General features: G+C 39.5%; 2 protein-coding genes across 2 annotated transcripts in view; one reads left to right on the top strand and one right to left on the bottom strand.

Moving 5' to 3' along the window:
• The window catches only part of LOC134206195 (sodium/calcium exchanger 3-like), a 593875-nt gene that overhangs the window by 393383 nt on the left and 180346 nt on the right, over window positions 1-20146 (top strand).
• The window catches only part of LOC134215732 (uncharacterized), a 32339-nt gene that overhangs the window by 6858 nt on the left and 5335 nt on the right, over window positions 1-20146 (bottom strand). The window contains exon 3 of the mRNA XM_062694861.1: window positions 6035-6533. Coding sequence (XP_062550845.1) covers window positions 6035-6533 — 499 coding nt within the window. The remainder of the gene's footprint in view (window positions 1-6034; window positions 6534-20146) is intronic.

The following is a 20146-nucleotide window of genomic DNA, read 5'->3' as shown; positions in this document are numbered from 1 at the left end:
TTCCTCCGGAAGTTCCTCCAGGAATTCCTCCGGAAGTTCCTCCAGGAATTCCTCCGGAAGTTCCTCCAGGAATTCCTCCGGAAGTTCCTCCAGGAATTCCTCCGGAAGTTCCTCCAGGAATTCCTCCGGAAGTTCCTCCAGGAATTCCTCCGGAAGTTCCTCCGGGAATTCCTCCGGAAGTTCCTCCAGGAATTCCTCCGGAAGTTCCTCCAGGAATTCCTCCGGAAGTTCCTCCAGGAATTCCTCCGGTAGTTCCTCCAGGAATTCCTCCGGAAGTTCCTCCAGGAATTCCTCCGGAAGTTCCTCCAGGAATTCCTCCGGGAGCTCCTCAAAGTTCGTCTGCAAGTCCCTCAGCAAATTCCTCCAGAGATCCCTGTAGGAATTCTTTCGGAATTTCCTGAAGTATTTCCTCCAAATTCGCTTTGTAAATTTCTCGGAAGTCTGGAAATTCCATAGGAGCTATTACGAAATTTCCCCTTGAATTCCTCCATAAACCTACCTGTGAATTAATAAAATGCTTATGGATGGTCCCGTTGAATAACCAATATCCTGAAATTCTCCCTGAAGTTCCTCCGGAAATTCCACTGAACTCCTTTCGAATCTCACATAATATTTCTAAGCCAACTCCACTACAGTTCGTCTAGAAATATTTTCAGGAGTTTTTCTAGGAATTTTTATGGAAATTCAATACTCAGAAATTAACCCGGCGATCCCTCCAGGTGTTTCCCAAAATATTCCTCCAAGAAGCCCCCTGCTTGGAGAATCAAATTACCCAATAGTTACTTTAATTCTCCCAATTTCAGACTTGAGTATGGGAAGCCGAAATTGAGTAAATGGGGTAGAAGCAGTTTGTCATTACTCCCATGTGTTGAAAAAAGTACCTAGTTTTATTTACACAGTTAAAAATTCTGAAAATTACACTCCGTGGAAATATTTAAACGCATATTTTAGTGTTCAATAACCTTTAATTTTACATCCAACTTTTTCTTGTACGCAATATTGAATGCAAGCTCCATAGTAACGACGACCTGTAATTTTAAAAAGTGCTGGAAAAATGAGTCGAATCGAACGGCTCCTTTTTGTTACATCATATATGCTGTAACATTTTTATACTGTGTACTTAACTGCATTTTCGAATTCAGACAATAAACTCGAGGTTGGCTTACCGTACTGAATTGACTTCATTGAATTATTCCGCTCCTTTGTTTCTGACAGCAGAAAAAAGCGTGGATGAAAATGGAAAGGAAAAAATAGCTCAAAGGTAAGTATAAAAATACGCAACGCTGGGTACTTCTTTCTTCCATGTGGAAAATTGCTTTGAAATTCTTCAGCAATTCCTGGCCATTCCTTAACAAACTCCTGTGGAATGCACACGAAAATCTCCCTGATAATTATATATAATTGAAATTCTCGCAGCAATTCAGCAGAAACTTTTACAAAAATTCCTTCTGTATATCCCCAATTTGTATTCCTGATACTGCCACCCAAATTTTGCCCCTGCAAATTCTTTCAAATTCTCCTACCTTCTCTTCCTTGAGTTCCTCCAAGAGTTTCCGCTGAAATTACTTCAAGAATACTTTTGTAAATCCCTCTTTAGATTCGCCAAAACATTCTCGTTGGGCTTCCAGAAGATTTTCTCAAAAGATTAACTAAAAAAAAGTTATGAAGAAGTTTCAAGAGAAATTCAAGAAGTATTTTCAAAGTTTTTATGAACAATTCGAAAAAAAGTTATTTGGTGTTTGGTGTTGGTGGTGGAGTACATTTCACATTTCAAGTGATGTTGTTTTTTATACATTTCTCGCTTAACTTTTCAAAAGGTCCTAAGTAACATTTTTTTCATGAATTAATTTGAATAGCGCAATCAACAGAACAACATGAAAGCTATTGATTGCAGTATTCTAATTAATTCATGAAAAAAATGTTACTTAGGTCCTTTTGAAAAGTTAAGCGAGAAATGTATAAAAAACAACATCACTTGAAATGTGAAATGTACTCCAATGTAAAAATGATAGTAAATAAAGTGTAATTGAAACTGAAAAAAGCGCTTGTCGGAGGGAGGTGCTGTAAAAATTTATTCGCATGGACACTAGCGGACCACGATGGATTTCTTTACCCCAAAAAGGGGCTGCTTTGACTTCTCTACTCTGTGTTTGTTTCAATTCCTTTGTGTTTGATAAATATGCTTTTGCTTAAAGCAAACGTTTCTTTTTGGGTATTTCTTAAATTACTACTAACTACTACTATTTAACCTAATTTTTTTTGAAACAGCGATCTTATCGATTGATGCTCAGAATGCATTGCTTTTTCCTTGAATTTAGAAAATGATTTTTCGATTGTTCGTTCTATTGTTTGAGCACCTGCTAATTTGTGAACTTCAGTCGTTCTTGTATCAAAGGGTACATTGAGAATCATTTTAAGTGCTTTGTTCTGAAGAATCTGTAGTGATTTTTTATGTGACATTGCGGTAGATTTCTAAGCTGGAGTTGCATAATGTAATGCAAGGAATTTTATCTGCTTGTATATGGCTAATCTATTTTTTATACAAAGTTTAGATCTTCTTTTGATTAGGGGATAGAGAGCTCTGACAATCGGTAAGCTAATCGGTCTATAGCTTTTAGCGTTTGTAGGGTCTTTACCAGATTTCAATATTGGAATGATTTTGGCCATTTTCCAGCAGGTCGGGAAGTAGTTTAGATCGAGACATTTGTTGAAGATTTTAGTAATGAAATTTAAAGCATTGTTGCTTAAGTTTTTAAGTACCAAATTAAAAATGCTGTCAAATCCGGGGCTTTCATATTTTTAGAATTTCGAAGAGCAGTAACAACTTCTCTAATTAGGATCTTTTTGTTTTCAGGGACATAACATGGGGTATTGTACAAGGTATTCAGTTCAGTGTATCTGCGACCGTTTGCTCCATGGGACTTGCTATATTCCTACCTATCGTATGGGATTCACTAAAGTTAAACACTATTGCATTAGCTTTATCTACCGGGGAAATAATCAGTTTGTCTGCACATTTTAGTGGAGGAACCTGTGCGGTTTTGGTTTTTAAATTTTTGATACCTTCCAGAAGGGCTAAGAGAATAGATTCATTTTTCTTATTTCGTTGCTGAAGCTGCTATTTTTGAGCACCTGGACTCGAGAAGCAATGATTTTTGTCAAATATTTTGCCTTATAATTTTTGGATACATCACCAGTTCGTTGGAACTGGCGCCTGAACACATTTCGGGCTCTAATTATTTTTGCGGTTAAAGGATCAAGTTGAAGTTGGTTACTCACTATTGAAACTTTCGGAACGGTGTCATTCTCTGGAGATGTAGTGGCGGCTTGAAGCCCGGCTACAGCATGGTCGATGTCTTCACTGGTGTTCCGAGGTACGTCGATGTTGACTCTGGTGTCTACTTTACGTTGAAACTCCACCCAATTGACTCGATGAAAATTTTAACGCATGCGGTGTCGGCGACGATCAATTTCCCCAACAATAACAGGCAAGTGATCGGAGCTCATATCGTTAATTGTAGTCGGCGGAGACAGCTGTAAGTTCGAAAGGAAGAAATCCAGGCATGAGGGAACGCCTGCTGGTGAGTGGTAGGTTGGATCTACAGGATCATGTACCTAAAAATATCCCAGCTGAGATTCGTCGAACAGGAGGTTTCCATTTTTGTTGCGACGATGATTGTACCAAGTTCCGTGCTTTGCGTTTAAATCGCAGGCCACAATAAAATTTTTGCTGTGACGTGCCAGCTTCACAAGATCGTTTCGAAATTGTTGTGCTTTACCTTGCTTTTCAAAACACTGTTTGGGACAATAGAGCTTGCTGACGTTTAATCATCTTTCTCTATCAAGCGCAAAGGAGGGATAGGATTTGTTTCCCGATGAAAACTAATCCTATCTTTCCTATGCGCTTGAAAGAGAAAGATGATTAAGGTAGATTATTAAATGAAGCCCGTGGTGAATTTCAAATTCACCACACATTTATCTATTTACATTTCAAAAAGCCCAAATCTGGCGGAATAGTTTTCGTACAGTGCCGAAACTCAAATTATGATTATTCAGCATAACTAAACAAACGATCTGCCATTATTTCAGCCCCATACGCGTTATGGTTCTTTCATCTCGTGCGCTTGAAAAAAATATTGGAAAAGCACGTGGTTTACATAATGGCCGATTTCTGGCTTCATTATATAATCACCTTAAACGCTAGCAACCCTTATATGTAGCGATCACTAGTAGGGATCCATTTGTGGTGCAGATTTCCACTCCTATTGCTTCCACTACGGACGTTCTATAGTTAGGTTGTGTTGAAAATTTGATAGTTTGTTTCGCCGCAATAGCGACTCCATTACCAACTGTGGACGTTCGATCGAGTCTTACCACAGTGTATCCTGAAAGGCTAAAGCTGACTCCTGATTTGTGTTTCCGTAAGAACAATGATGGCCATTTCCTCTCTCGCTGACAGGTCAAGTAGTTCCACGGCCTTATTTTTAACGGCGTGGGCATTCCAGAGTAGTACGTTGATTTGATTAGCCATGACGAATGATGAATTCACCTTGGCATAGTATTTGGTCCGCACGTGAGCGACACTGCACTATGGTCCAGGATACAGATTTACGCGGAAAGATGCATTTTACGCCAAAACTATATTTTTTAGAAAAAACTGTTGTTCTACAAAATTGTTGGAAATAGTAAGGCCATCATTATGGTGCTACCAAAAAATAGGGTGGCCCATCATGTAAAAAAAAATAGAAAATATTTTTTTTATTTCTTGGAATATTGTCATATTATGTTCTACAAATTTGTAGCGTAGCTTATTCCAATAAATTTTGCTAAAAAAACTTTTTCTGTAGCTCTTAAGTTGACTGATTTAGAGCAATTTTACCTAATTGGATTAGGGTGTACCTAAAAAAACAGTATTTTTGATCTAGTTTTTTTGTTTTAGATTTCTCGAAAAAGTCGTCTTCATGTAACTTTTGGGGCTTTTCAAAACGCGTGTTTTGCTATAAGAATATCGTCTGTATCTTCTTCCGTTGTCGAGTTATATCAATTTATTTGAAAAAAACATGGTTTTAGTAAAATAGGTGAAACTTGAGATAAACAAATAACATATCCCCAATTTTTTGACATAATAAAGAATATTAATTTCTCTTTTAGATGCCGTGTGAACATATTTTTTCGGTCTGCCTTAACCGGAGATATCAACTTATGAAAAAAAATTAATTTTGACAGAAAAACGATTATAACTTTTGATCGGAAAAAGATATTGAGCATATTTACCCATCAAAAGTTGCATTTTTTTTGAGCTCCAAAATACTGTTTTTTTGAGGTACACCCTAATCCAATTAGGTAAAATTGCTCTAAATCAGCCAACTTAAGAGCTACAGAAAAAGTGTTTTTAGCAAAATTGATTGGAATTAGCTGCGCTACAACTTTGTAGAACATAACATGTCAATATTCTGAGGAATAAAAAAATATTTTCTATTTTTTTTTTATATGATGGGCCACCCTATTTTTTGGTAGAACCATAATGATGACCTTACTATTTCGAACAATTTTGTAGAACAACAGTTTTTTCTAAAAAATATAGTTTTGGCGTAAAATTCATCTTTTCGCGTAAATTTGTATCCTGGACCATAGTGCACTGTTATATCACATTTCCTTGAAGATAGGCAGAAGCTCTTCGGGGGTGAAGAGAGGGGCATCATCATTGGCGGTTTGAAAACGGATGTTTTGTTGCGTAGATGTTGGATCGCTGCAAAGCTGGTCCCGGTAGGAAATGCCTGCTGTTTGGGCACTCAGGCCAGGAGGGCAAACAGGGACTGGTGCTGCTGGGCCTGGTTCCTTATTTGCCCCACGATACGCTTCCCATGAGATGATGATGTCATGGATGACTTTTGCTGCCTTCAGACCTCCGAGGGTCACTGAGCCTTTTTTGAAGTGAACCAAATACAAGTAATCGCGGTACTTTTTTTGCTTATCGTGCTGCGACATTGAAAACACTGCCAGCGGGTGTAGTTTGTAGCGCCGTTCCAGGTACACTTGACTTCCTTAGCGTCCATTACAGGTAGGCCACGGATGACTTCCTTAAAGGGTTTTTCGGACGGCATATCAAACGTGAAAAACTCCATCTTTGTTTTGCTCAGATGGGTTTTAGCTTTGTGGTAGTCTTCTTTTGAGAAGATTACTACTTTGATGCCAATGCGGCAGAGCTTGTACACAGGCTTGATGCTGATTGCATTCATAGTAGCTTGTAATTTACCAAGGCTGATAGATTTCACCATTAGCGGAGGGATTTTTGTGCTGGGCACACGTTGTTTTTGCTGTTGCTGGTCATTTGGTTCGTCACCAAAATCGCCCACATCACTATCGTTGATGGCTGTGCCGCCAGTACTATAACGGTTGTTTGAGAGGATCGTTTCCTGATAAAACACTTCGTCGAACCAACGTTGTTTCTTCGTAGTCACTTCAGGAGTGCTGGTGGTCGTATCGACTGGCAGTAAGCCAGCTTTTTTGCGCCGGTGAGGCATATCAAACGACTGTTTCAGACAAACAAACGCGAAAACTGAACTCGATATAAGCTAACGTCTGCACGGTGCAGAGTGCAAAAACCGACTGTGTGCGTGTCTGCTTGCTTGCGTGTCTGCTAGCGGTAGCGAGCTTGTTGTTGGGAGGTACCAACGCCAAGTGATTATGATTTGGCACTTTAAAAAAATGCGTCGACCCTGGTTTTGAACAGATGCAGTGGCATCGAACGAACAAAAGGTGGAGCCAACTAGCCGACACCAACGGTACTGGCTATCAAAGGGGCGAGGCTCCGGTTTCAATTGATATTGGATACTGGCAAGCTGAGGTCCGGTTTTCGTGACCGATCGGCAGAACGACCAGAGCGAAGCACGGAACAACGTCGAAAGCTATTTGCTTCATGAAAAGCTTCATAATCGACATCTTCGAGCGTATCTTGGATGAGGCCTCCCATCTGGCGCACTACAACAAACGCTAAACGATCACCAGCCGCGAGATTCGGATAGCCGTTCGCCCCCTGTTGCCTGGCCCAGCACGCCGCCGTTTCGGGGAAAACCAGGGCTGTCACCAGTTGCACCAGGTCCAAGTGAACAAAAACGAGGTCGTAGATCCACGCAATATGACCCTTTACAGAGCCCTAGCCGCATCAGCATCAACACCTACATCAGAAGCTAAAAAAAATTCACTTGACTGAAACTGACACCAACGTCAGCGGTCAGCCACTCCATGATTTTAGAATACATTTTTGGAGGGTCTCCCTCCGTTGAGTGCTCGCGCTGGTACCGAAGAAAAATGTGTACCGTTGTCAAGCGATTATGATTCGCACTTTGAAGAAAATTTTCTCTGATCTACCTTTCTTGTGTAAAACGGAGATTTTGAAAATAAACGATTTTCAATCCACAATTCGCTTTTCTTGTAACTCACGCAACCAAACGTTTCTCAGAACCTTGGGTAAAAATTTCACTTGACTACTGCTGTTGTCCGACAGTTTCTCGATGATTTTCCACTAAGACGCCATCTTTAGAATGCATGTTCAGCACCACCACAGATGCCCGGGACCGCAACCAACAGTTTTCTTTTCACAATGAGCCTTTCTAATCACAAACAACTGAACTAAGCTCCAAAGGTTGCGTTGAAATTTCTCTTGAGTGTTGTTGCTGTTGGCGACGGTCAATCGATTATTGAAACGCTCTCTTCGCTGGGCGTCATCTTGCGACAGAGCTGCTGTGCGACGCTCGTGTCCGCTCTCCTAATTGAACTGAAGATCAGAGTCCAGCCCATCAGTTCAATTTTCCAATAATTTACAACAAGCATAAAGTTCGCTAATTATTGCACGTCCGCAACTATAGGAGCATCCACGACAACCGGAGCTTTTACCCTACATATACATGGATGAGTACACAAGCTTACGTAGCATCGTTTCGGTACGACGAGAGAAGTTAGCGTGTTTAGTTTCAGTGTAGGACTCACGAGACTCATCTCATGCGCTAGGAGTGCATGGCTGGCGTTACTTAGGCGACGAAAAATGTCCCGTCAAGTTGTTTAACGCTGTCGTTCGCTATCGTTTGCAAATGTTTGCCATGGCAAACAGCGCATGTGCTGATCTCATTAAAATGTCTCAATGCGACTCACCAATGTTAATGTGAGATCAAATGTGAGACCGAATCAGACAATAAAACAAGATGCACTGTTTGACGAGAAAGATCAATTAATCGTAATTCTTCAAGAAATCCTCCTATATCCTTCATCGAGTTCAATTATTTTCCATGAACTTCATCCACCAAAATATCTTGTAGAACTGCCCGAGCTCTATTTGGAAAATATCAGAATTTTTCTTGGAATCTGTTCCAATTTTCTGACCAAAAATTATCTGCTCTCCTCCAGCGAAATAAAAAAAAATCTTTTGAAAAATTCAACTAACTTGAGGAGCTAATAAGGATAGTCATGAGGATTCCCGTGGCGGTGCTGTTTCTTCGCATTTTCTCGGACACGTACCTGGTGAACGCTCAACAGGGTTGTGAATGTTTCCCAGTGCTGAGTGGCACTTTTAGTTTGTATCACACATCTGAACACATCGCCTGAAACGTGTCAGTCACCTTACCCTTGAAGGGTGTTTCCCGAATCATTCGCCAAATTTTACCAAATAAAGAACACTTTAGCGCGGCATCATTGTTTATATGTCAAGTCATGACAATCAACAAACTCGGTGAGGATTACAGATAACAGATAGACAGATAACAGTTTCCAATTTTATCGAGGGCAAAGTAAACGAATGGAGATAAGAAACAATCCTTTTATGGAGCGACTAAGATATCAGTTCGATAACAATCTAAATTCGACGCAGTGTACTCTACTGCAAACAAATTATGCTCTGATAGGCTTGTTCGCGACAAAATCTGGACACAAAACTTTAAGAATAAAAATAAACTGCTGTTGGTTTAATTCGGTACGTTTTTCACTTCAAATGGCTTCATTCCTTATCGATGCTTCGATGTATGCACGAAACTTGGTGACATTTGAATTTTCTAAGAAATAATACGTGCCGAATGATCTGGCATCCTCAGTAGAATTTGTTTCGAGCTCGTATCCTTCTGGTGGCTCATAAAATCCGTTTTTGTTCCACTCTCTGACGTTTTAGATATTGTCGAACAAGCATCGACAAATTTTAAAACGCTTTGAGCAGTGTTCACATGAAAACAAAATGTTTTTAGTCATTTTCTGGATCGAGAGACCCGAATTTCAATTGCGACTGCACACAATTCTTTCCGAACCTGCAATTCCTTCGACGTCATTATTCACTACGTACTTGTACCACTCATAAGAAATATATTTTCAGAAAGTACAGACATAGATTCATCAATCTACGAAATATTTCACTCGTTGATGAGCTATTTCAAAAGTTATACGTGTTTAAAGGTGTCCAGATTTTGTCGCGTACAAGCCTTAGGTAGATACACGCAACCAACGGCATTTGATAAGATTTCCTGCATTCAGTTTAGCGCGGCATCATTGTTTATGTGCTGGGTCATCGCGATCCACATGCCTTGGCAACAGTTAGTAGACGAAACGCGGATTTATGACAAGCTTTCTTCCATGGTTCCCACTATTCTACTTGGCCTGTCATTCAATTATCTAATACGTAAGAAAAAAATCGTAAAGAAATCTGGCTGTTTGGATTCTCTAATGGATGAATTGAAATCTTTCAACGTTTCAAATATTTTGAAATGCAACTCCGAACTCTTCTCAAGAACCCCAAAGTGTTTGAAAAACTACTAAAAATTACTCCAAAATGTGCACAATATTGCAAAATCTTCTACGAATGTCAAGTTTCTCGAGCTCACATGCTTTTCTTAATACATGCTGCAAACAAGCAAGCATTGAGCTGCATTTTTTGCTCGCTACATTGAACCATCTTTGGTACTAAATATTTAAATGTTCTCTTTCTATATAAAGATTTTCTCGGAATCGTTTGTGTAATTTTCTCATTTCCTTCTAGTACTTTAGTATTCTAGTATAAGCTGACAATAATGCTTTGAGTAATTACTATTCCAGCATAAGAACGATTCCAACGATTGTCCAGAGGGATCAACAATCGCACCGCACATAAATTTTCCCATACGTAGACACACACCTGCCAGGCAGCATTGCCCTTCGGGATGCCATCAATCTTCGGCTTCGCTTTAATCCCTCTGCTGACAATGTTGCAAATCCCACCTCCTAGGTGAAATGAACTCACGAGTCTAATGGCTTCCTGCTCAAGTGCTCACCTTGACAAATTGAACAGTAGTACATACCTGGCAAGTGTACACTTGAAAAAATTATCTAATGGTTTTCAACCTTTTTATGTTTTAGTATTCTTGAATTACATATTTGACTTTTGGACTAGACTAGACTAGACTAGACTAGTTCTTGGAGTCCCACACTCTTAGACTTAGATGATGGAGTTCAGAATATGCCGGTCTTCTAAAAGTTGCTGGGCCAGTACCCTGCACTGTACCTACTGAATGCGTCAGTACCCCCTTTGGGTTGTTCAAATTTACTAAAAGCAGTTCAGACTTGCAATGTTTTAACGATATTGAAGGGACCATCGAGTTAAAAAGATATCTAAATAACGAAAACATTTTTCAAAATATCAAAAACTTTCCATAACATGTAGAAATATGGATTAGGGTCATTTGGCCGATTGCCGTATGACCGAAAGTTAAAATTGTTTCATGATCAACTAAGTGAGCCGTCCGAAGAGTATAGTGAGAAGTGAGAAAAGGGAAGGGTTGCTTGGCCGAGACCTATGCGGCAGAATGCCACTAGGCCGAAAGTTGTTTGGCCGAATATATCATTTGGCCTAACAGACCATTATACCGAAAGTCATTTGACCGAAAGGGTTGATTGGTCGAAAGGGTAGTTTGGCCGAAATGGTCATTTGGCTAAAAGGGTCATTTGGCTGAAAGGGTCATTTGCCCGAATGATGCATGTAGAAAAATGAAATGAGAAGGAATAAGAGAACAACTCACTTCTTACTTTGTACTTCACACTTTTCACTTCTCTCTTCTTACTTTTTATTTTTTTCTCACTTTTCACTTATCGCTTTTTGCTTCTTTCTTTTCACTTATCACTACTGATCTCTCATTACTCACTTTTAACTACTCGTAATCTAAGTCTTTTTCAACAATGCGATGGTATTCAGCCGAAACGACCCGTTCAACCAAACGGTGTTCGGCCAAATGCCCCGGCATCGTGTATATCGTGCATGTGAACTGTTTCTGACAACATCGAGCTAGAGAGGTACCGACACTGGTATCGACTTACGGAGGGAACGCAGTATGAAAGATTCATGTTACTTTAAGTTTCATCAAGTAAGGGGAAACGTAGTCGATTGTGCAAAAAAATCGCCAACAGATTGCACTAGTCGATTGTAATAAAGAAAGAAGCACGCAGCTGTAGTAGATAGGAATATATTCTTTTGTAGTGTATCCCGTTATACGTGTAGCGAGCGACCTTAGACTGTAAGATAATTTTGATTCCATCCTTCAAGAAACTTTTCAAGACGAACGGTCCACACTAGAAATCTCGATCGGGTCACAACAATGGCGCAGTCGGTAAGAATTCGCAAAAAAGAAATTGATACTGTATTAGGAAATATATTCTAACAAAATCATATTTGAAGATTGGATTTTTAATTTGAATCCCGTTATTGAAAATTACATCGGACTTTGAAATTTTCATTGGACTTGAAATGGACTGGGATAGAATTTATATTGAATTGGGATGAGATTTCCATTGGATCTGAATTTGAATAGGGATTTGAATTGGATTTGGATTTGGGTTGGATTTGGATTGGATTTGCATTGGATTTGGATTGGATTTGGATTGGATTTGGATTGGATTTGGATTGGATTTGGATTGGATTTGGATTGGATTTGGATTGGATTTGGATTGGATTTGGATTGGATTTGGATTGGATTTGGATTGGATTTGGATTGGTTTGGATTGGTTTGGTTGGTTTGGATTGGTTTGGATTGGTTTGGATTGGTTTGGATTGGTTTGGATTGGTTTGGATTGGTTTGGATTGGTTTGGATTGGTTTGGATTGGTTTGGATTGGTTTGGTTGGTTTGGATTGGTTTGGATTGGTTTGGATTGGTTTGGATTGGTTTGGTTGGTTTGGATTGGTTTGGATTGGTTTGGATTGGTTTGGATTGGTTTGGATTGGTTTGGATTGGTTTGGATTGGTTTGGATTGGTTTGGATTGGTTTGGATTGGTTTGGATTGGTTTGGATTGGTTTGGATTGGTTTGGATTGGTTTGGATTGGTTTGGTTGGTTGGTTTGGATTGGTTTGGATTGGTTTGGATTGGTTTGGATTGGTTTGGTTGGTTTGGATTGGTTTGGATTGGTTTGGATTGGTTTGGATTGGTTTGGTTGGTTTGGATTGGTTTGGATTGGTTTGGATTGGATTTGGATTGGTTTGGATTGGTTGGATTGGATTTGATTGGTTTGGATTGGTTTGGATTGGTTTGGTTGGTTTGGATTGGTTTGGATTGGTTTGGATTGGTTTGGATTGGTTTGGATTGGTTTGGATTGGTTTGGATTGGTTTGGATTGGTTTGGATTGGTTTGGATTGGTTTGGATTGGTTTGGATTGGTTTGGATTGGTTTGGTTGGTTTGGATTGGTTTGGATTGGTTTGGATTGGTTTGGATTGGTTTGGATTGGTTTGGATTGGTTTGGATTGGATTTGGATTGGTTTGGATTGGTTTGGATTGGTTTGGTTGGTTTGGATTGGTTTGGATTGGTTTGGATTGGTTTGGATTGGTTTGGATTGGTTTGGATTGGTTTGGATTGGTTTGGATTGGTTTGGATTGGATTTGGATTGGATTTGGATTGGTTTGGATTGGTTTGGATTGGTTTGATTGATTGGTTTGGATTGGTTTGGATTGGTTTGGATTGGTTTGGATTGGTTTGGATTGGTTTGGTTGGTTTGGATTGGTTTGGATTGGTTTGGATTGGTTTGGATTGGTTTGATTGGTTTGGATTGGTTTGGATTGGTTTGGATTGGTTTGGATTGGTTTGGATTGGTTTGGATTGGTTTGGATTGGTTTGGATTGGTTTGGTTGGTTTGGATTGGTTTGGATTGGTTTGGATTGGTTTGGATTGGTTTGGTTGGTTTGGATTGGTTTGGATTGGTTTGGATTGGTTTGGATTGGTTTGGATTGGTTTGGATTGGTTTGGATTGGTTTGGATTGGATTTGATTGGTTTGGATTGGTTTGGATTGGTTTGGATTGGTTTGGATTGGTTTGGATTGGTTTGGATTGGTTTGATTGGTTTGGATTGGTTTGGATTGGATTTGGATTGGTTTGGTTGGATTTGATTGGTTTGGATTGGTTTGGATTGGTTTGGATTGGTTTGGATTGGTTTGGATTGGATTTGGATTGGTTTGGATTGGTTTGGATTGGTTTGGATTGGTTTGGATTGGTTTGGATTGGTTTGGTTGGTTTGGATTGGTTTGGATTGGTTTGGATTGGTTTGGATTGGTTTGGATTGGTTTGGATTGGTTTGGTTGGTTTGGATTGGTTTGGATTGGTTTGGATTGGTTTGGATTGGTTTGGATTGGTTTGGTTGGTTTGGATTGGTTTGGATTGGTTTGGATTGGTTTGGATTGGTTTGGATTGGTTTGGATTGGTTTGGATTGGTTTGGTTGGTTTGGTTGGTTTGGATTGGTTTGGATTGGTTTGGATTGGTTTGGATTGGTTTGGATTGGTTTGGATTGGTTTGGATTGGTTTGGATTGGTTTGGATTGGTTTGGATTGGTTTGGATTGGTTTGGATTGGTTTGGTTGGTTTGGATTGGTTTGGTTGGTTTGGATTGGTTTGGATTGGTTTGGATTGGTTTGGATTGGTTTGGATTGGTTTGGTTGGTTTGGATTGGTTTGGATTGGTTTGGATTGGTTTGGATTGGTTTGGATTGGTTTGGATTGGTTTGGATTGGTTTGGATTGGTTTGGATTGGTTTGGATTGGTTTGGATTGGTTTGGTTGGTTTGGATTGGTTTGGTTGGTTTGGATTGGTTTGGATTGGTTTGGTTGGTTTGGATTGGTTTGGATTGGTTTGGATTGGTTTGGATTGGTTTGGTTGGTTTGGTTGGTTTGGATTGGTTTGGATTGGTTTGGATTGGTTTGGATTGGTTTGGATTGGTTTGGATTGGATTTGGATTGGTTTGGATTGGTTTGGATTGGTTTGGATTGGTTTGGATTGGTTTGGATTGGTTTGGATTGGTTTGGATTGGTTTGGATTGGTTTGGATTGGTTTGGATTGGTTTGGATTGGTTTGGATTGGTTTGATTGGTTTGGATTGGTTTGGATTGGTTTGGATTGGTTTGGATTGGTTTGGATTGGTTTGGATTGGTTTGGATTGGTTTGGTTGGATTTGATTGGTTTGGATTGGTTTGGATTGGTTTGGATTGGATTTGATTGGTTTGGATTGGTTTGGATTGGTTTGGATTGGATTTGGATTGGATTTGGATTGGATTTGGATTGGATTTGGATTGGATTTGGATTGGATTTGGATTGGATTTGGATTGGATTTGGATTGGATTTGGATTGGATTTGGATTGGATTTGGATTGGATTTGGATTTGATTAGGATTGGATTTGGATTGTATTGAATTTGAATTGAATTTGGATTCAGATTGAATTTAGATTGGAATAAAGATTAGAATGAGTAATTGAATTTGGATATAGCTTGAATTGGATGTTTATTAAATTTGAATGAGTATTTCATGATTGATTAGAGTTGGGTTTGGCTTGCATGAGGATTGGATTGAATTGTGTTACTGTTGATTGTGTTGTGTTACGTTTAAATTAATTTTACATAATCATTTCGTAAAATTATGAGTAGAAGTGGAGAAGGATGTAGTAAATACGATCAGTTCTATAAAGTGTCGGAAAAATAAATTCACTTTACTACATTGTATTTTTGACATTCAGTTGTTATCAAATTTGAATATACTTTTTCGCAGTCTATAGGCCTTTTCACGAGACGTTTGAAAACAGCGAGCGACCTCAAATTGTAAGAAATTTTGATTTCATCCAGCAAAAAACTTTCCGGGATGATCGTGTTAAAGCGAAATAAGAATCAGTTTGCTGAGTATTGTTGCGATAAACGGTCGAAACTAGAAATTTCGGGTCGGTCGGGTCACGACAAATAAAATGTATTCATCGAACACATTTTGTCGTGTACATTCCACACTGAACTCGTATCGAACATGACCACCTGATGGTACCCATTGGAAAAGCCACAGATTAATCCTTCCGACGACAAACGACACTGTTCTTCTCCAGGTCCATTGAGTAACCGATAATAAATGTGCGTCCTTTAGACCCTGCATTAGGTATGTACCACGACCTACTGCACCTATAGCCAACGCTCCATCTCAGTCAGTGGTGATCCCAGTTACCGAATTGAATTTTCCTCATCCTGGCCATTCCATCCAGAAGCATTCAAAGGGTAACGGAAGGTAATGTTAGCCCTGGATGTAAAGCTGGGCCATCATGCAAATTAATCAATATTTCAACGATAATACATCGTTTTGTAGAGAGATATTTATCACAGCTTCTTCAAAAAACGGTATCAGGCATATTTTAGTTACATTACGCTAGGCTCATGCACTGCTTCAACTGATAAACGCAATAAACTTGAGTGGAAAATCACTTTGACTCGGTTTTTTAACATAGTATGAAGATTTACAACGACAAATGTGCTCAACCACAGCACATTAGGCTAAGGTTTGAGCCACATACCCTACATCGTGCGATTCGATAGGATCGGAATATTGAATCCATTGATATTTTGCCTTTCCGTTACCGCACCCAGAATGGATGTAATAAAGTAATGGCACAATTGAAGGTTTGCAGTCCCAGAGGCTTAGTTAAATTGAGTTTTATCAATCCAATCACGGATCGCGTGTGGTTATAAGTTCCCCACCGAAAAGTGTATGAATTTAGTTTGAGCCTACACGATGGAGGCTAAATTGGAGCATTGATTCAACCGTGGTCGGATAAAATATTCGAGCACGTATTGAAATTCTGTCTGCTGTTATGGCTGTTCCCGTGCCAAACTGTGGCCGGGTGCAAACTTCCTAACTCTTTGCGGTTACTGCGTGATGCCTTCCGATAGTTCGTACAAGTTTCAGTTGGTGCGCGGTTTCAAAGTTATGGTGAAATAACTTTTGAAAAGTACCTTCAGCATCGTTTAAGTTGTTCGTACTGGGCTTGAGACAACATTGCACACCCTTTACGTGTCCTCTCTTTAAAGTAACTTCGGGTGAAACACAGACAATCAGACGTTACAGTAAAAAAAATGTATTTAATAATTTCGTAAATAGCTCCTCTAGTTCAAGAGGCAAAGCTTATAATTTACATTATCGCCCTGTAAATTTTTAGCTTCTCGGAAAAATGTTCCATTTGTTTCATCAGCCTGGCTGTGACTTCACATTCGAGCGGGAAGAATTAATGGCAACGAGACAATACCGGAAACTGCACGGCAAAGTTTCCCTGCCAGGCAGTGTCGGACCTCTGTCAGACTTGGGCGCATCATGACGATGCTTCTGGCACAACGGGGGAGACCATGCGGCGGCTGCTGCTACTCCTGATGATGATGATGACATCGGACAAATCGGATCGCTTCCGCCGTTATTTGACTAACTAGATGGGAAGCGCACCATGTACTTGATGTTTTGTCTTGTAGCATTTGTGGCTTTTTTATTTACTATAGACCAGTTTAAAAGTAGATGGTTACGTTTGATATCTTTGATTTTTGGTTTACCAAAAATGTACATAATTGTTTTAATGTTGTCAAAATTAGTAAAATGTTCCACAAGTGGAAGGGATTCTGCCTAAACCCATTTTTTGCCCAAGCTTTCATTTTGCAGATTTGATAGAACGCAAATCGTATCGGATATCCCTCAACCCCCTATAACGGAGAATATCCTACAACAAATGCACTATGAATTGGTATGAAATGATTTTTGGTTTCCTTGTACGAACTACAAGTCAGTCAAAAAGCCGCTTGAAGCGGTTTGGCAGAACCCCGACGAAACCTAAACTAAAAATATCCCAGAGTTAAAGTTAGATTCTCACTTTCTCCAGCAAAGCTGATCATCAGGATATCGGCTATACAGAAAAAAATATTGGAGGTCAAGTTTGACTACTACCCTGAAGATGCAGAAATCCGAAACGTATGGGAAATTTCGCTTGTGAGAGCATGCAGATGAATCTGGAATGTTTGGATCCTATCCCACTTTGTTTAATAAATCTTTACACTCCATCAAGTTTAGTCAACTCGATCGTTTGGACAGTGGACAATTTCTAAGTATACGAGATGCTCAAGGTTTTGCAAAACGTTCTCGAGTCACCTTAAGGTATCCTCAAATCAATGAAGGCTCTTGCAATGTTCTTATCATCGGCAATTTTCTACGAGATGTTCATAGTACTCCAAAACGTTCGCAAACTCACTTAAAAGAATCTACTAGATCAGTGGTTCTCAACCTTTTTCTTGGGTGGTACCCATTCACACAATGGCACAGCAAGCCAGCCAAGAAGCCAGAGAAATTGGTCAAAAGAGTCATTTGGCCGAAAGGGTTATTTGGCTGAATGGGACATTTGGCCGAATATAACATTTGGCTGAATAGGGTATTTGGCCGAATAAGACATTTGCCGGATAAAGGGGATTTGACCGAATAGGTCATTTGAAAAGTGAGAAATTAGGAGTGAGAAGATAGATGTCTCAATGCTCATTCCATATTTCTCACTTCTCACTATAAAAAGTGAGAAGTGAGACGTCACTACCCACTTTGCACTACTCACTTTCCACAGTAAAGAGAGTAGTGTGACGTCTCACTTCTCACTCTTAATTTTTCTTTTCTCACTGTAATAAGTGAGACGAGAAAAAATGAAGAGTGAGAAGTGAGACGTCTCTCTTCTATTCCTAATTTCTCACTTTTCAAATGACCTATTCGGCCGAATGTCCAAACCTTTCGGCCAAACGACCCTTTCATCCAAATGACCCTTTCGGCCTGCACCTTTTGGCCAAATGATCTTTTCATCCAAATGACCCTTTCGGCCAAACAACCCTTACTGCTAAATGACCCTTTCAATGTTAACAACAAAGTTTGTTGCTTAATCAAACGCACCTCGCAACAAGAATTTATCAGAATCCGAACCCAATATGACAAGAATCATTTGCCGTGCATGATCTGATATTTCTTAGAATACGATACTATTTTTGTTATCAGAGTAAAATTCTCGAATATTTCCATAAAAGCAGAAACTGCGATAGCATAAAACCGAAATTTGCTGTAGACAAAATGCAAAATAATGGAATGAAAAGTTAGCAACAAAATTGTCTTTTTTGTTGCTGATAAAAAAAAATCAGATCTTTGTCATTATTATTTTTGGCAAAAACAAAGCTTTGTCGTTGGTTCTCTTCTGTTGCTTGTTTCGCATGCGCGTTCAAGAAAAATTGACCCCAATTCTTCTGGGAGAACTTTTAATCTTCACCATGTTCCGCGACAAGCTATTGCTACTGAAGGAGGCTTTTCCTTAGTGCATGTCAAGAAAGGGGAAGGGCCGTTTGGCCGAATACCATTCGGCCGAATGCCACTAGGCCGAAAGTTGTTTGGCCGAACAGATGATTAAGCCGAAAGTAATTTGGGCGAAAGGGTCGTTCGGCCGAAAGGAACATTAGGTCATCATTTGGCCGAAAGGGTCGTCGGTAGTTCCATTTCCTTTTGCCTATAAGGACGTGAACGTGATGCATGTTATAGAACCTGTCACAAACTTCATAAAACTATCTCTGGCTAATTACAAAAAAGAAGTTATTATTTCGTCAACATGTTATGTTATGTGTTTGAAAATCAATTCTCACCATATTAATTGATGAACTTTTTCCAAATGGGCGTAATAGATTTTAATTTTTAGCTTTGAACAGCAGTTGTAAGATCTCACCAAATCCTTAACCTAATAAGAGCTGTGCTCTTTATTCAAGACAACACAAGTGCTCAACAGAATAAAAATCTGTTCTCTTTGGTAGTAATGTCATATGAACGAAACAAACTGAATAAAAAGAATAAAAGTCGTCAATCGTCCAAATCAATCCTGAGTATTTTTTTGCAATTGAGATCAAAGCAAGCATTTTTCAGTCCGTGGGAGAATCTTTTTTCGTTGTTTATGTTGAGGATCCTCCTTAGTCGTGCGGTAAGATGCGCGGCTACAAAGCAAGACCATGCTTTGGGTTCGATTCCCGGTGCCGATCTAGACAATTTTCGGATTGGAAATTGTCTCGACTTCCCTGGGCATAAAAGGATCATCGTGTTAGCCTTATGATATACGAATGCAAAAATGGTAACCTGGCTTAGAAATCTCGCAGTTAATAACTGTGTGGAAGTGCTTGATGAACACTAAGCTGCGAGGCGGCTCTGTCCCAGTGGGGGGATGTAATGCCAATAAGAAGAAGATGTTGAGGAACATCTTTCACCCATCAATCTGTTCTCTAGAATTAGACTTGGAAGATAAACGAAACTCTTGCCTATTAGATGAAAATCCTTTTTCGTTTCATCACTTTTACTCTTGCCACACAGCATAGCGTGATGTGTATGAAAGCAATAAGTTATTTGTTCCACATGAGTTCCACCCCTGGTTGAGTTCCACTGTACTAGATAAATCATGATTTTGAAATGTCCTCAACGTCAGTATGCACCTAATCCAGTTAACAAATCATAGGATCCTATTTTTTTTCCTGTTCGGGTGTACCACTGCGACCAATTATTAGATTTATTGTAGCGTTACCAGTATCCTTAGTGTTTAAGTGCATGTCGAATTACTCCAGTGCTATTGAGAAGCAATGCAGTATCGGTTTCGATACAGTTGTTGTTTTGTTTTCTCAAGACCACCATGACAAGGTCCCGCTATTTAGACCCTTCATAGAGAGCAATCCCATTGAAGGCGCATCAATAGGAAATCAATCCTTTCTTAAGAAAACAGAACCGTAATACTGTTTTTGGCCATGCATCGTAGCCCTAGCCACATCCTTGTCTTGCTTCTAGAATATCACCAGAGAAACTCTTAAAACCCGGGATTTAGC

This window comes from Armigeres subalbatus, chromosome 1 (genome assembly GCF_024139115.2).
Source record: "Armigeres subalbatus isolate Guangzhou_Male chromosome 1, GZ_Asu_2, whole genome shotgun sequence".
Taxonomy (NCBI): domain Eukaryota; kingdom Metazoa; phylum Arthropoda; class Insecta; order Diptera; family Culicidae; genus Armigeres; species Armigeres subalbatus.
Note: the sequence above shows the minus strand (reverse complement) of the source record. Positions and strands in the feature narration are given on the sequence as shown.